This window comes from Oryzias latipes, chromosome 8, assembly GCF_053564925.1.
Source record: "Oryzias latipes strain Hd-rR chromosome 8, Olatipes_Hd-rR_3.1".
Lineage (NCBI taxonomy): Eukaryota > Metazoa > Chordata > Actinopteri > Beloniformes > Adrianichthyidae > Oryzias > Oryzias latipes.
In genome coordinates, this window is record NC_136244.1 from 21,346,553 (window position 1) to 21,363,533 (window position 16,981).

At 39.9% G+C, this 16,981-nt stretch overlaps 1 protein-coding gene across 32 annotated transcripts in view; it reads left to right on the plus strand.

Moving 5' to 3' along the window:
- The window catches only part of srcin1a (SRC kinase signaling inhibitor 1a), a 112,730-nt gene that overhangs the window by 72,893 nt on the left and 22,856 nt on the right, over positions 1–16,981 (plus strand). For 12 of the 32 annotated variants that reach the window (XM_023957431.2, XM_078951744.1, XM_020705158.3 and 9 more), the window contains 9 exons: positions 5,521–5,716; positions 6,272–6,283; positions 6,665–6,960; positions 8,147–8,946; positions 9,181–9,282; positions 9,694–9,821; positions 11,542–11,562; positions 12,140–12,303; positions 15,506–15,681. In XM_023957431.2, coding sequence (XP_023813199.1) covers positions 5,521–5,716; positions 6,272–6,283; positions 6,665–6,960; positions 8,147–8,946; positions 9,181–9,282; positions 9,694–9,821; positions 11,542–11,562; positions 12,140–12,303; positions 15,506–15,681 — 1,895 coding nt within the window. The remainder of the gene's footprint in view (positions 1–5,520; positions 5,717–6,271; positions 6,284–6,664; positions 6,961–8,146; positions 8,947–9,180; positions 9,283–9,693; positions 9,822–11,541; positions 11,563–12,139; positions 12,304–15,505; positions 15,682–16,981) is intronic. The other 20 variants (XM_078951745.1, XM_078951758.1, XM_078951759.1 and 17 more) reach the window with 11 other exon arrangements.

Here is a 16,981-nt window from a genome sequence, read left to right on the forward strand (position 1 = left end):
GCTGATGATTGGAACCTCCCTCTCTGTGAATAGCTGCATAATCAGCCAAATGCAGCATCACAGGCGGTGACCGCTCCACCACAGCCAAGTAACAGCAACCGATCCAGAAGGAGAGGTCCCAACTGAGGAAGCACTGAAAATAAAAATGACAATGAAAAAGTAAACATATTGATAAAAACAATAAAACATTGAAATAAGGTAAATTAAAATACCGCGTTAAAAATCTAGTTCAAGTTCATAAAACAAGAGAAAATGGATAAATAAATAAATAAGTAAATAAATAATGAAATAAAAGTACTAAAAAATTAGCAAAATGCCAGGTTAAAAAGATGGGTCTTGAGCCTTTTCTTGAAAGCATTAATGCTCTCTGCGGCTCTCAGGTCCTCTGGCAGACTGTTCCATAAACGGGGGCCATAGTGCTGAAATGCAGCCTCTCCATTGGTTTTGGTTTTTACAATCAGAATGGTTAACAGACCAGTGAGTATCTCAGGGTCCGCGAGGGTTCATACTTTACTAAAAGATCTGATAAATAGGAAGGCGCAAGACCATTAAGACATTTAAAAACTGTTAAAAGTATCTTAAAATCAATCTCCATATGGGGAGCCAATGCAAGGATTTTAAAATTGGGGTGATGTGAGCCCGCCTTGCTGAACTCGTGCAGCAGAATTTTGGAGAAGCTGAAGGTTCCTAATGTTGGTTTTTGGAAGACCGGCAAGCAGAGCGTTGCAGTAATCAATTTTACTCACGCTTTTTCCTACATGTATGTCAAATAGTGCTGTATGCGATGGAGATGTCAATTTCCATGCGGGAACCTCCCAAAGGGATAAATAAAGTTGTCTATTCTATTCTATTCTATTCTATTCTATTCTATTCTATTCTATTCTATTCTATTCTATTCTATTCTATTCTATTCTATTCTATTCTATTCTAAAAGCATGCATTAGCACCTCCATATTAGCAAGAGAGAGTTTTGGGCGGGCCCTAGCCAGATTTCTAAGATGATAAAAACCAGTTTTAACCACCTGTTTTATATGGGTGATAAAAGTTAGCTTAGAGTAGAAGATAACACCCAAGTTTCTGACTATTTCTGAATGACTCAATGAAAGTCCCTGTAGCTTCAGAAACTGTTTCTCTCTCTTGGCTTCAGGACCGATAACTTAAATTTCAGTTTTTTCCTGGTTGAGCTGGAGAAAATTATTTGCCATCCATAATTTCACATCTAAAATACAGTTTAAAAATTGCTTCTATTGGTCTTGTGTCATTAGGAGACATAGCTATGTACAGCTGGGTATCATCAGCATAGCTATGAAAAATGAAGTTTTGGCTCCTGATGACATTCCCCAGAAGAAACATGTAAATGTTAAAAAACAAGGGGGCAAGGATGGAACCTTGAGGCACACCACAATTAATTTCATGGACCCCAGAAAAGTGTGTTTCCATGCTTACTATAAAGTTTCTCTCCATGAGATACGATTTGAACCCCCATTTGTGTGCATGTTTCTGTGTTTAGGTGTTGAAACACTGTTTTTAGTGTCTGCAATCAAAGAAAAAGATATAGTGGAAGGCGTGTTGAGTTTAATGCAACTTATAGCCTCAGGTCTGTTGTCAGGCCACCTTGTCCTACTTTCTACACTGTTGTTTTTTTTTCTTAGATCATCTTGTTCCCTGTTTGCTAGAATGCTCTGCTCTGGCTTTGTAAGAGGACTTTTCAACAGAAGCTGAGTGTCGTTGAAAAAATTACTCTCAAGGAAAAGGTTTTGGTGGCAAGAGACACCACTACCTGCCTAGCAGTGATGTTTCCAGCCATTTATCAATTCATACAGCTTTCCAGATGCATGAGCAGATGGTGTCTTTGCATATATTATTTACAATTTAAAATTACTGCAGAGAGACGTTTTCATTTGGTATCTAATCTGAAATGCAACCATGGAAATCAGAGTTTGGAAAATGTAACAAGGTAAATAACCCGTGGACATATATAAAATAACAGCAGGTGCACGACTCCTGAACAGCCTTACGCTGTGAATTTATTCTATTGTTAAGCAGCACATTGTTTAGAACAGTGGTTCAAACCCCCTAACCAGACAGCTTTATTTACTCTGCACCCTAGCTGCAACAATTTGAAGACATTTACCGGTACGTAGAAACAAAAAGCTCAGGCAGCAATAAAAGAACAATCAAACGTTTCAGTTAATTGAAAATGATAAAGTGGGATTGCAGCATTTAAAACAATTAAATAATTATAGGGGAAAATAAATTATTTTATTGGCTAACTCAGGCAGCTGCTTTTATTTGTACATTTGAAATGTAATACATTTTTACCGAATCTTCAGGTTATAATTACCTCTTCTATACTGACAGAGGATGTGTGACCTTATTACAGTCAGCTTGTAAATCCAAAAACTTCTTCAATAACTAAATTACCATTCCCACAAAAACACCTATCATGTTCCTCGGTATACATGAGTCCAGCTGTAAAAGTGACAACTCATTTTTTGCTGTGGTTTAAGTGAGTTTCTCTTGGTCAGTCTCGGTTGCCTGGAAACAGCTCAGCTGCAATCCATATCCAGTTTTACTGCTTTTTCTTGTTTCAGCTCAGTCGAGCAGACTGTCTTCCTATTTAGACATAAGAGTGTTTTTTTATATAGGAGATACACTAAGTTCTGTTTAAAATTGTTACTAAAAATATGAAGTACTACAGGGATTCAGAGCACAGTCATCAAACCTTCGCAGTTTCACCAAATGTCCTCCTTTTATTTACCATCATTGGACAGAGGGGCCATAAGGTGTTTTCACTGCAGTTTGTGGTGCCCCCACCATCAATTCCACTGGCTGCATTGTTGCTCGCTGTGGTCAATGTTTAGATAAACGACCCTATTAGAAATCATGGTGGGGATTATCTGTCAGCACCACGGTTTCCATCTGTGCTCGAACATTGTCTTCCACCACCATCTCTGGACTCTGTGTGGGCGTAGAACTAAATTATGCACGATCGTGTCGAAAGGGCTGTAACAATACATTAGGAGGGTTGTATATTACAGTGTAAACACACAGCACATGTGAAAGCATACAGTAATGTAAGAGCACAGTGGAGGTCCCGCCTACAGTTTAGGTACAGCTTCCTGTGATGCACATTATTTCGTCAGCAAAACAAGCCGAGGCTGATGTTGTGTGATTAGTGTTACATCTGATGAGAGACGGGAGCAAAAGTAAGAATCCATACATTAAATATTTCACCTTCTTCATCAGTTTTTGCAAACATCAGCTGCTCCCCAAAGCGGAAATCAGATGAAAGGCAGTTTATTCCTCAACACTCCAATAAAAAGTCAGACTAATCGAATCCCTTACTTTGTTCTTTTGCCAGTGTAATTCTGTGAAGTTGCTTTAAATGCCACAAAACGTGCGTGTTCTTCGGCCTCTGTTAGCCTCCATCAGAATTCCTCTGTGATTCTCCAAATTGAGTGTTCTTATTGCTGTCGGCTGCAGGTATGACACTAACTACATTGCACGTTTCCTGACTTCAAAAGGAAAACACATCCCTTAAGTATTGAATTCATTGCCTCTGACAAATAGAGAATGGCTCCGAACTTGAAATGACATTTCTTTGTTCTTTAAGAAGAACCCTGCTGAGTGGAGCTGAGGTGCAGAACATTGTGGAAACAAAGTGTGTATTGTCAGTATTTCTTATGTTTGAAGAGCTTGTATGCAGTTTGACATGAATAATAATAATGAATATTGCCAGTCATTGTTTCGTTGGGTGCAAAAGAGATTTATTGTTGAAAATCTAGCTTAAAAAATATTGACAGTCAACCAAAGCAGCTGAAATCCTCTGAACATTGACTCTTGGAACTGTGCTTTGCTACTTTTAATTTAAATGTGGGTCCTGTGTATTGACTTTGTATCAGAAAACTTTTAGAGTTCATTAATTTTTCCAAAAAGAAAACCATGGATGTGTAGCAAAAAAATACCTTTTGGCTTTTTTCCGTAGGTAATTTTTAAGGATTTTCATCTTTTTATATTGCAGTTTTTTTGCTTCCTATCGCATTTTTTTGCCAATTCTTTGGTTATTTTTCCCTTAAAATCCCATCAAATCTCACTTAGGATTGTTGTTTGCTAAAAAGGCAAAAGTAAACAAAGCTTTGGAGGTTTAGACTATGCAAGCAGGAGTAGATTGATCTTTACCATTTTTGTCAGTGCACCTGTGTTCCAAAGTAAAAAAAAAACATAGCCAAGACTAAAATTAACACATTTGCCGTGTCATTAAATAGCTGCACAAGTTCCATTTGGGCACATTTTTCTAACATTCAGTGTTAGGAAAAAAAATTGTTAGATTAAAATGATTCCCTTCTCCCTGGAAAGACCTCATGTCCATTTAAGATGTAGTTACTATTTGCTGAAATGCGCCTCTAGGCTGCAGGTTTATAACCAAAGATTCAGGCAATAAGTGAGCATATTCAGTTTAGCAAACCCTTTATTCATGCCTTTTTTTCCTGCTACTTAGAGAGGGAGAGAAGAAGCTTACAGATTAATGAGGCAGTTGTAACCAAAGGTATTCCCCCTCTAATCTTCTGCTGACTTTTGCCAAGACAAAGACAAGCAAATTGAAGATTTTTGCTTAATAAAATGTCAACACCTTGGCCAGATTATCTAACGAAATTCACTATTGAAATTAATCTCTAACTGTGCCTATATTCTTTTTTACCTTCTCTTTGGCTTCTGTAGCCCTGCATGTTGCTTAAGCTGCCATCCATTAATTAAAAACCTCATTAATAAAAGCCACAGTAGCTCCAGTGTGTAGTCTGACTCAAGCAGAGAGAGAAAGAGCTGACAACTGTTGTGTTCATGCTTCAAAGACGGCCAGACAGGCACCGTAACTGTTCAGCGGCTAAGACTGTATCTGCTTCTTCCATTGAAATAATCAGCAGACAGCACTCTGGGAGCTCATTACAGCGCCTCTGAGCAGCAGGAAGTGCTGCAGCGGTGGGGAATCAGGGAGCTCAGTTCAGTCAGCCCGGCCCCAGCTGCATCACCAACCTTTCGGTGAAAGAGGCCTAAACTTAGGCCGGCAGGATAAAGCTACAGTGACAGCCTGGGAGTTGCGAGGGTTTCTCCTTCCATCCCAAAAGCACTCATTTAAAAGTTTGAATGTGCACAGTCACAAGAGTTCGAATGTGGGTGGTGTGCAAAGCCGAGTAACCCCGATGTAACTTTTGCCAAGCAGGGACACCACTTCAGCATGGTTACTGCGTCTCCATTAATGGTGAATTAACACAGAATGTGCAGCTTTTTGCAGCTTCATTCAACACATGCCATATGCTGTGATGCCTGTAATTCTTGGTGAATAGCAGGTTGCTAATGGTATTGTCAAGGTCTGGGTAATCTTGTTAAGTGTGTCATTGTGTGTTCACTGTCTCTTCCAGAAAGCCTTCCTCCATCAGGCCTGTCAAACATGTTCATTCTGCCTCAATTCCACCACTCCTTAAATTGTTCTGTGACTTTGTGCGTTGTCTTAACCCGCAGAGTCGCAGTCCACGACATTCCCAGTCCACCCAGTCCGGGCTTGCCGACCAGGCTGCCAAGCTCTCGTTCGCTTCAGCTGAATCCTTGGAGACCATGTCGGAGGCAGACATTCCCATCGGCTTCAATCGGATGAACCGTTTTCGTCAGAGCTTGCCACTGTCCCGCTCCGCCAGCCAGAATAAGCTCCGATCTCCAGGTAAAGATTAAAAGCAGTCTTGGCAGGCTTAAGTTGCAACCTGACGGCGTGGGTCAATGCAGATTTCTCTTCATTTAACATTGGTAGAAAACTTAACTTCTTCATGCGAAACGACAGGAAGTGCGGGGTTACCAAAGCTACTTATACATAGGAGGTAGACAACAGAAAACAACTGTTTTTTTAAAAAAAAGTAATCCATGTCATTTTTACAAATTGACATGTTATTGAAATGTCATTTATAGTAAATTTTTGTGTTCAATCATACTGTGTCAGTATACAAGGGAAAATGCAAATGGAGTTGAGGACAGGTTTGCCACAAATGGTCCTTTTTTAGGATAGAGAGGATTACTGTGAAGCTTATGCAGCCATATTAATTAGAAGTTTAGTCAGAGGTGAGATAACAAATGTCCTTCATCCTCTGCCTCTGCACTAACCAATGTCTGTTTTTTCTTCTCTCCCCAACATATATGCAGCACCTTGCATGTTTTTTTTGTTGCAAGTTTTAATTCTCAATCTCTTTCCTTGTCCTTTTTGTTTGTTCTGTGTTGTATGAAGATGAATTTTCAGGTTAGTCAGGCGCTAAACCTCTTAATTTAAAAATCAATAGTTAGTCTACATTCCTGTTAGTTGGGGCCATTCTTAATTCTTTAAACTCACTTACTTCCATGTCGTTTAAAAGTTAAATTTAAATAATTTGTTATTGTCAGCCCAAGTATTGAGTGACGACGTGGATTTTAGCACCTGCTCTCCCTTTGCCCAAAAACGTGTTGATCTTTTATTATTCATGCCGACCTCTGATGATGGCATTCATAATTTAGCTCTTGTAGAAGCAGAATAGTTGAAGCATACCTTTCAAAATGAGCCCCAGGAATCGACAGAATAGTTATTTTTTTCCATCCGCTGAAGCCAACGATTCCTGACTCACCACCTCTCCTCATTCTTTTTTAGGCGTGCTGTTCCTGCAGTATGGAGATGAGACACGCCGGGTGCACATCACCCATGAGCTGAGCAGCCTGGACACGCTGCACGCTCTCATCGTGCACATGTTCCCTCAGAAGTTGACAGCGGGTATGCTGAAGTCACCCAACACGGCCATCTTGATCAAGGATGAAGCCCGTAATGTCTTCTACGAGCTCGAGGACGTCAGGGACATTCAGGATCGGAGCATCATCAAGATCTACCGCAAGGAGCCCATCTATGCCTCTTACACCGGTGCTGCACATTTGGCTAATGGAGACCTGAGGGTGAGCTGAGGGCCGGTGAGAGGTGAAGGGGCAACATGGTGATCTGTAATTTGATCTCCTGCAAGTTCAGTGTTTTATGAGTTGTTTGGGGAGGTGAGCTTCTTTAGCAAAAGTGACTTTGAAAGCCCACTACCATGTACCCAGGTTCGTAATTTTAAGGGAATTCCCATCGGACATGTTGTTTTGGAATTTCTAAGTAGGCCATCTGTTTTTGTACAAAAACTAGACAACTGCATTCCTTCATAAAGCATATTTTAACATTGAATATATTTCTGCATCAGTAAAAATCAAGCAAGCCTGAGGGAAAACCTTTTTTTTAATTATTTGATACCAAACCCAGCTTGCCATCTGCATTATTCACAAAATGCTGGTAATATAACTACTAATAATCATGCATGGCAGGCAGAGAAAAACATTGTGTGCACTCGCTGTGTTGTTTTGCTCCTGAATGTCATGTTTGCAATGGTACATAGAGTATATCAGAAAAAAATATGTAAATAAACCTGCTGACAGGGAACAACAGACTGGAGAATCCCATTTGCATTCACCCTCTTGCACCAATTCTTACCAGACAATACAGGCTTCAGTTTTTAAGGGAATTGTTGAACTTTTAAAAAAAAAAATCACATTTATGTTGTGAATTTCAGTTTTATTCATATTTAAGAACAAAAAAGTTTCTAGTTTTTGCTGGATGGGGATTTGCTGCTTTGTCTGTCTCATAGAGTTTTGTTGGGATGTTGAGATAAGGATGTGTGTCAAAAATATAAATTTTTGTCTTTTTAAACTTATAAATTAGAAAAAATTCTCCAGATGTTCAATGACAGCAGGATAAGTTTAAAAACATAGCTGTGACCATGGATGTCTACACAAGAACAGAAACTTAAAAAATAACAACTGAATTGTAGGAAACAGCAATTCCTCTTATTTTAAAAAAGGGTGATGTCTAGCTGGACGTCATCTTATACTAATCAGAATTTTAAAATGAGCTGATTTACTCATTAAATTAAAAAAAGGTATCATAAACATGGTTTTGTTGGTAGACCTGTCAGTTTATATACTTCTTGAACAATAGTTGTGGGAATAATCTCATTTTTATCACATTTAAACACTAATTATGTCAATTTTATACATAGAAAACAGGAACTCAGTCCATAAATCTGATGATATTTATATTTGTTCATTTCAGAGAGAAATGGTGTATTCCTCCCATGACTCCTCCCCGACACGCCGCCTTAACACACTTCCTTCGTCCTCTGGCTCTCCATCCCGCTCGCGCCTGTCCTACAGCGGGGGTCGCCCTCCATCATTGGCTGGGTCCCATCCCCAGCATGAGCAGCCCAGACACCCTCACCATCCTTCAGCCGGCCATGGTGCCAACGTAGGCCTTACTTCTTCACCTAGTGCCATCCTGGAGCGCCGTGACGTCAAGCCTGATGAAGAGGTTTCTGCAAAGAACAAGTCCCTGCTGAAGAGTGAGGGGTTGTATATGGATCCATACAGCTTGATGCACGAGGGCCGCCTCAGTATTGCCTCAACCCAATCGTTAGCTGCAATCGGAGACCCCTTTGGCTTCCCTGCTTCCACCGGCCTTTATCGACGCGGTTCTGTACGATCCCTCAGCACCTACTCAGCTGCTGGTCTGCAGGGGGAACTGGACGACTCTCTCTACAAGCCTGGAGCTTCGCTGTACTCTGACACATACTCTTCAGCAACCCTGGGCATGGGTTTTCGCATGGCGCCCTCATCCCCACAAAAGATCCCTGACATGCAGCTGAGAGAAAGGGACACATATTCCAGCTCACCCAGAGCATCACCTGTTAGGCAGACTTTTCGCAAGGACTCTGCTTCCTCTTCTGTGTTTGTGGAAAGTCCAAAGTCGAGACCAAGCTCTGGATCTGACCCTATGTGCCTCACGGGACCTGGGGAAGGCAACAGGGGCATGTCAGGTTTTGGTCCTTTATCTGGACAAGATATGGAAGCTAGCAGGTCGGTACACGCCTGGATGAAAGTTTGAATCCTAGATAGCCTTTCTGCTTTTTGCAGATTGCTCTCATGTAGTTTTTCATATCTTGTTTTGAATGATAGATCAGTTTTTGCTCCTATTGTGCATTGAATAATACCGTTTTTTAATTTTATTTTGGCATCTCTTCTTCCATTTTTTTTATCAGTTGTTACCTCATGGAGAATTCTGTGATGTTTATTTAGGGTTTGTTCTTCCAGGGATCATCGCCTGGAGCGAATGGAGGCTATGGAGAAGCAAATAGCCAGCCTGACTGGTCTGGTCCAGAGTGTTCTGACCAGAGCGCCAGACAGTGACAGCACGTAAGACCCTTCATTATGGCCCATTAACCCTGTAGAAGTCCCAAATATATCTTCAGCTTTGACACACAGGCAGGAGTATTGACAGGAACAGCAGCAAGCTATTATCTGAGCCATTATCAACTCAGAGAAGTGAAGTGGTGCACTACCTTGTGCGAGCAAAGCACAAAGTGAATAGCACTAAAGACCAGCTGCAGGCCACAATACTATTGACCTTCCCTAATTCATAGAAATATTTTAAAGAGCTTTGCAGTAGAGTAGGAAGTCCTGACATTCACCAAGTCAAAGTATCCTCCTTGATAATTTTTTTAAAGCTATTTTAGATGTACTAGCGGTGTTATGGTAAAGTATCAGGATGTTTTGCTGTTAGCCTGAGCAGTGTAATTGCTTTGCCCTGTGGCGGTTGATCCTCAGATGCGGCCTGCTGCGTCTCTGCATGATGGCGGGCTGCCCTCCAGACCAAGGGACGGAGTTTTCACGGCCATTACCTTTCTCTTCCAGCGAGAAGACCGAAACCAACAGTGACGGCTCCGCCACTGGAAGTGAGTAGAGCCCAGTAATTGAGAACTACGTCCCCAACTGTTACTAACACTGCTGTTTCTGTTATGGTCCCTGCATTCTAACTGTTTCCTCTTCCTGCTAACATGTACCCATGAATCCACAGTACTCAACATTGATAGTGATGTCCTGGTGGTTCCCTGGACAACATGCTAGTTCATAGGCTGATGAAAGAAAGGCAATGACAGCATTATAAATCTTATAAGTAGACACTAACAGTATTTGTTGTCTACTTTGCAGTGAGTTATAAGTATCTGGTTGCAAGACCGGATATAGGCATTGTGACTGCCTCCACCACCGCGATAGCCCACAAAAATCCCAAATTAACTAAAAAAATACCCCAAAAAACATACAAAAAAAACAACAACACAGGGACAGGCGGTCGGACAAATAGGCAGGTGAAAAGTAAAAAACGGGCAAATGCATCTCTCCAACCCCTGTAAACACAGACAGTATAGTAGGAGCATTTAACATAAAACATAGAGATATTAAACAGATCAGATTAGAAGATACATACATGGATAGATGAGCTGATGTGATAAGGTGGTTTTCAAAGCATTTTTGGGGCTTGAAGTGACATGACACCCCAAACTCAGCACATCTGGAAGTACTCCCCTGGTATTCTGACTGCCCCCATTGACTGTATGAAAGAACTGGAGTTGGTGAGTATGCCGACACCCATAGAGAATGGCCTACTTCTGGCTTTAACCCAATGAAATCAATTCAGCTGCCATTTTGAGTCAGATGACATCAGTAATTGGTCGGAGTCTGTCTGAGTCTGTTTCTATTGCAACTAATGTAGCCAATCAGAAGTGAGCTTGTTGGAAGTCCACATCCCTTTCACTCAAATTCTGACAAATAGAATGACTGAGTAATAGCTGTTCTTGGAGCCAGCAGGTACTTCCTATTTGGAACCCCAGGGGGGAGGAGTTAGTCAGTCCAGTTCTCTTGTACAGTGAATGCCTGCACATCATATTGGGGCTGGCTGAATCCGGGCCTATCTGGTTGTAAACAAGAAATAAATTTTACAGAGACCAGTTTTTAAGACAATTCTAATTCACTCTTACTACCAACCTACCTACACCCTGAATGCAGCACGGGTATAATGTATTTGATTTGAACGGATAAGGTGCAAAAGAACATCTATTTTTACCAGTTCTAATTATTTTAAGAAAGGAAAAATGTTCGGTTACCCTGCAAAAAGAAGGTAAGCTTTAACAGATTTTTATTTTGAGCAGATGCAATATCAACCCATCATATTAAATGGTCAAACACAAGCAATGTATTTCTGCTTCTTATAGTTTATATAGTTATTTTTCTCTTGTCCGCTAAAACTGAATTATGTTAATGTTTTCTTTGCTAAGTGGCAAACAAATATTCTTTAATTACACAAAAAATATTTAACCATTAACAAGATCTTTTCTATTTTTGCATTTGCTTCTAAGCCATTTTTGCAATCAGATCTTCAGTTAGTTTATTCAAAGATTTAGTTGCTTTTGAATTCATCATATCGGTGTTGAGGAATAAAAAATAAGTAAATAAACCCGACGCCATCACCACAGAAGAGGTTTTCTTTTGTAGTGTTGTTTTCTAGGGGGTCACACTTTTGTGAAGTATGAAGTCTAAAGATCTCATTTCCCCCCTCTTTGTCTCGACCACACCCACTTACTTCTGGATAACTAGCTCACTCTTTTTATATTCCAGCTGGACGGTCGAAGAAGAAAGGTAGTTGGCATCTCCTACTCTATCACCCTTTCAATTCTTCGTCAGACATTTCCCGTGGCTCTCTGCCCTGTGTCTGGTGTTGCTGGTTAGCTGGCAGTGTTTGTTCATGTCTTTTCCTGCTGGCTGGTTTCCCAGAGAGCGGACTCCTCTCCTCTTGTCTCTGTCTCTAATCCTACAATCTTTGCTTGCCTTTACCTTGTGGGATTTTCAGAAATTTGCCTTGTCACACACTGGACACTCCTTCCTGAGTGTGTATGTGTGGTCAAAGAAAAGGTGCCCACACTCACAAACCCCTGTGTATTAAATAAAAGCATAAATATCTAATAGCATGAGTTTGCCTTTTCCTAACAAGAATTTTGTGAATATAGTGCTTTTCTTTCTTTTAGTGCATTTTCCACACTCGACACAGTGTGACAGAAAGTGTGCCCAGATTTTCAACGTACATGTAAATTTCTTTGGGGATTTGTGCTAACTTTGTGTTTGTGTGTCAAACTTGGCTGGTGTATAGCCCAGCAAGCAAAGCAGTTTGTGACCAAGTGACCCCCCCCCTTGCCCCCATGTTTTGCTTTGTGATCAGCAGCAAACACACCGTCGGCACCTCTAGCTCTGATGCCACCGCCGCCCTCTAACTTGATCCTGGTGAACAGTGTCGGGCGCCTGCAGATGAAGCTCCATCTGCACGGTCTGCAGCAAAATGCCACCGACCTGCGGAAACAGCTGTCTCAGCTGCGGAAACTACAGGTATCCTAACTGAAAAGATGCTTTTCCTCTTTCTACACAGCCTGGCTAATATAACAAAAAGAAGAAAAAAAATACTGACTTATCAAGGTTATGAAACTGAACTATGAAGCAACAAGAAAACAACTGATGCAACAAAGAGTGTTAGCTGCTGTATGGAATTACATTTTAGAAGGTGAAATGAGAGAAAAAGGAGCTCAAACTGTAACCAGTCAGCAGCAAGCACTGAAAATGTGCATCTTTACTTTACAGTGAGGTGATTAAGTTCTTGAAAGCCGTGCACAAGAGAAAGTTAGTGATGAACTGAACCCCTTTAGATGCAAATAGACGTTGATGTTTACAGATTTTTGTTTCAAACCCCAGAAGAATATAGTCCTTATCAGTACATGGGTTTCAGATGCCAGTTTGATATACTTTGAAAAACTTTGCTTAATATTACCTTGCATACGTCTTTAAAGAACCATATTAAGCTTTGGCAGATTTATTGCTTTTGTTTATTGATATACAAGATTGTGGGTGTGTCGTTTGCTTTTGCGGTGTGATTGAACGCAGATGCTTTAAACCAGGGATGTCAAACTCATTTTCACCGAGGGCTACATCAGCATAGCGGCTGTCCTCAAATGGTCGGATGACTTATACATGTAACATATACATGTAACTAAATGTAATGAAAAATAAATGTAACTACTCCTTAATATTAAAAAAGTCATTTTTTATTTACTATAAATTTTTAAAGTGACAATTACAGTTGCATGGAAAACACGTTTGCTTGTTACTCTAGCATGAATCCTTTTAAATTTGATTCTGACAGGTTAAGTTATATGGACAGTGTTTAAGTCCTAATGTATAGTTGCCCAATCCGATATTTCAAGTCTGGTTCCCCCAAGATATGAATAAATCCACACCAATTTTTATTTTTTATTCTAAGAAATGAAAACCTTTATGTCTCTCGCGGGCCACATAAAATGACATGGCGGGCCACACTTGGCCCGCGGGCCTTGAGTTTGACATGTGCCTTAAAGCATCAAGTGCAGTGTTCACAAAGTGACACCATGCACCTGAAAGTTACCTTCTAAATCAAAATGTGCATAAATGGTGCAAACACAAATAAGCGAATGAGTGAAAGAACCAAAGAAGTGGATTGTTTCCATCAGGACACGTATGAAGAGGCAGAGAAGTTCACTTCAATGGGTTCTTTGCATACTATTATCTGGACCCTGATGAGCATTCTAACTGATGTCCATAATAGGGGTGTAACAATTAATCGACTTAATTTCTGTTCTTATCTTCCAATCAGATAATTCTGTCTGAGGCACATTGTTAACGGAATGATGAAATTCGATGTATACCGTAATTGATATTGGAAAATACCATTTGGATTGAGACATGGTAGGTTTATTTTACTATTACATAGAAAGTGCATTGCACCTGACAACACACTCGTGATGGCAGCAAAAAATTGATCCAACCATCATTACAGTCCAATGTGTGGAAACACAGAATTTTGCCAAGACATGTGACAATACAGTGTGGCAGAATGTTCTAATAATGTTTCCTTTGGATTATTTTTTTATGTGGGAAAACAACAGTGAGCTGAACTTTAGGAAATTAAAATGTGAATAGATTTGCCATTAATTCTTGTTTACTTGTTTATTTGTACACATATTTAATTTACACTTGAATATTTTGCAAGAAATACAAGGAATCTGGAAAGCCTCCCCTGCACTGTTCAGTTTCCAGGTATTTATCTCTGAGAATTTTAGCCAAAAGACGTCCTGAATGGATTTTAGTTCAGTGAATTGGATCGTTCAAAATTAACTGATATGGACCATTAATCGTTTTTGTAGCCACAAATTATGATGTGAATCAAATCATTGAAATCAATCGTCACACCCCAAGTCTATAGGTTAACTTACATTTACAAGAAATATTAACACCTCTGCTCTACATGTATCTGTTACTGAACTGTTTAATACTTTAACATAAAGTATTTATGATGCTTTTAAGGTGTTTTCTCTTAGAGCAGCTGCAGATGACTGTGCTGCAGGATTTTAAAGATCTAATAATGATCAAATGATGATCAAATGATCTCATGTTTTGTATTTTTCCAGAGCAATACAGAGAATATACTTAAGTCTTATGTCTGCCTCTGATTCAAGTGGTTCCAAGGTTAGTGTGGGAAGAATCAAGAGGAAATAATGAGACGAATGCCTTTAGCGGCAGTGAAGTGCCGTTTCTAGCAGAGGAAATATAAAGTAATGGCGATGAAATGATGAGCATGCAGGGCTGTTATTAGTTCCACAGCAGCGGGCACAAATGTTCCCCAAACGAAGTAAGCAGCAAGAAGGAGAGCTAAAAAAGCATGGCTGTGTCTTCTGTCCGGAGGAGAGAGTCGGTTTTTATGTGTGTGTCCGAGTGTAACCTCTGCACCAGAGCCACTTGCACCGATGGCCTTCTCCTTTATTTTGAATGGGGCTTGTGAATAATACAGGAGGGGAAGGTGGAGCAGAGAAATCCACTTTAGTATAAAAAACTGAAAAGAAAAACTTTTATGTACGTCTCCCAGAATTATTTTATGTTCCTCTACTCTTAGACCTGCATTGCTTCGACTGATGATGCTCTATTTATGCGACAACGCTGAAATGTTAGTGATATTGTTGTCTTTCTAGAACATAAGGCTGATAAATTATTAATTTTTCATGCTTGCAAGGTGATTTCATCCCTGGGAATAGTATTACATGCAATAGGCCAGCAGAGTTTTCTATTCATAACTCTGACAGGCAGCTTAGTTCACGCTCAAGTGCTTCTGTCATGAGCATCTTTCATTTTCCTCAGGGCATCTCGGTTTCTGTTTGGAGAACTATTTATGTGCATGCTAATGCACACACAGAATCCCCACCAAGTAAATTACAGGCAGTGTCTAACTCTTATTTTTATGTCCAATTTCACGTCTAAAACTCATGAGATTCGACTTCAGTGTACTTCTGTAAATATAGAGAAAAAAATAAAAGTTTACGTGAAAATACCAAGCTGGGAAGAACAGTTGGAAAAATGTAATGCCTGCAAACTATTGAAGTCCATGTTTTCATGTCAGGAATGTGTTATTTATAGTTTTCTTTTCTTTTGTCCGGTTCAGTGTTCCTAACATGGAAATAGTGTTTTGCTAAAAACCTATTATTGTGTGTTCCTATTATTGTGTTTGTAGCTGGAGAACCAGGATTCAGTTCGATCTCTGCTGAAACGGACCGAGGCCGAGCTAAACATTCGCGTGGCTGACGCCGTGAGGAAACAGGAAGACCCTCTCCAGAGACAGCGCCTCCTCGTGGAGGAGGAGAGGCTCAAGTACCTCAATGAGGAGGAACTCATCATCCAGCAGCTCCAGTCAGTATTAAAGACCCACAATGACAAATAACATGGTCTTGTGGAATTTTATGATGATGGAAGACATATATTAAGAATATTTTGCTTAAAATAGCATTTCTGAGTTTTATTGTTTGTTTTTTTAAATCATGAATTAGGAGCAGGGGGAAAAATTCTGTTTGAAAAAGATTGTAGTTGATACGTAGGAAACACTGAGCGGCCCTCAAGCTTTCTGCTCCACTTCGTTCTGATGCATCCACTTGCAGACAAATAGATCCATGTACGTCTTTGTTTTCCTCGTCTGAGCTGGAATTTGACTCAAAACTAAACAACTGGTTAGCTCCTATATTGCTCAACATTTCTGTTGCACTAGTGATGTTAGGTTGGGGGTGTGGGAGATCATGTAAACAGAGAGCTCTCAGTTCTTGGTGACAGGGAGGGTTGCTCAACACCAACAGTCCCATCCACAATTCAGAGGTGAATTTCTAATGAACTACTGCCGCTCCGCAGAAATAATGTCCTAGAAAATGACACTGTTTTTTTTAAATTATTATTTTGTCCAAAAAAACCACAATCCTAATTAAAAGACCACTGAGAACACTTTTAAAACAGCTCAAAAGAGAATTGGAGTGGGTCTTTGAGGCATCTTTTTATTGAAACTGTGTGGTTTGCAGAGTAGTTGTCAAATAAACGTTTCTTTTAGCTGTAAAATGCAAACAGTAGTCTAAAATAGCAATATATTTGATATTTTTCTCAACATTGTTTCAGCATTTCTATTGTATTCTCCAACTGCTGATTCAGTTTCTCTTTTGCAATTAGGTGACTCATAAGTTGGTGCCTTGATAGCAAAGATTTGTAACTGTAATGAAGCCTGGCATAGAGCAAGATGCTCATTAAGATTTGAGATGTGTCTACTAATACATTAAAGTGACTGCAGAATGAAAACACCACTTTGAGATTTAATAATCAGATAGTTGGCTTCAGCTTCATATCAGAAACTGTTTCTGAGGCTTTAGGGTCATCTGTTGAGACCTTCAGAATAACTGGCTAAAAAATCCTATTCTTCATTTCTATGTATTGAATTTTATACAGAACTTTCCAGGTTCATATATGTTTGTGTTCTTGAAAACATGTCATTTCGTTGTTTAGAAAGGCTTTAGAAAAGTTTGTCAAGTTCCTCCCTCTACTGTTTAACAGACCAGAGTTTTCAGATTAATTGCCAACTGACTCAGCTATCATTTGGTCAAACTTGACTGACATTAATCTGAGATGAATGTGTAGGAAGATTTAAGTGTGCAGAGGAGTCCGTGGAGCTCAGCCT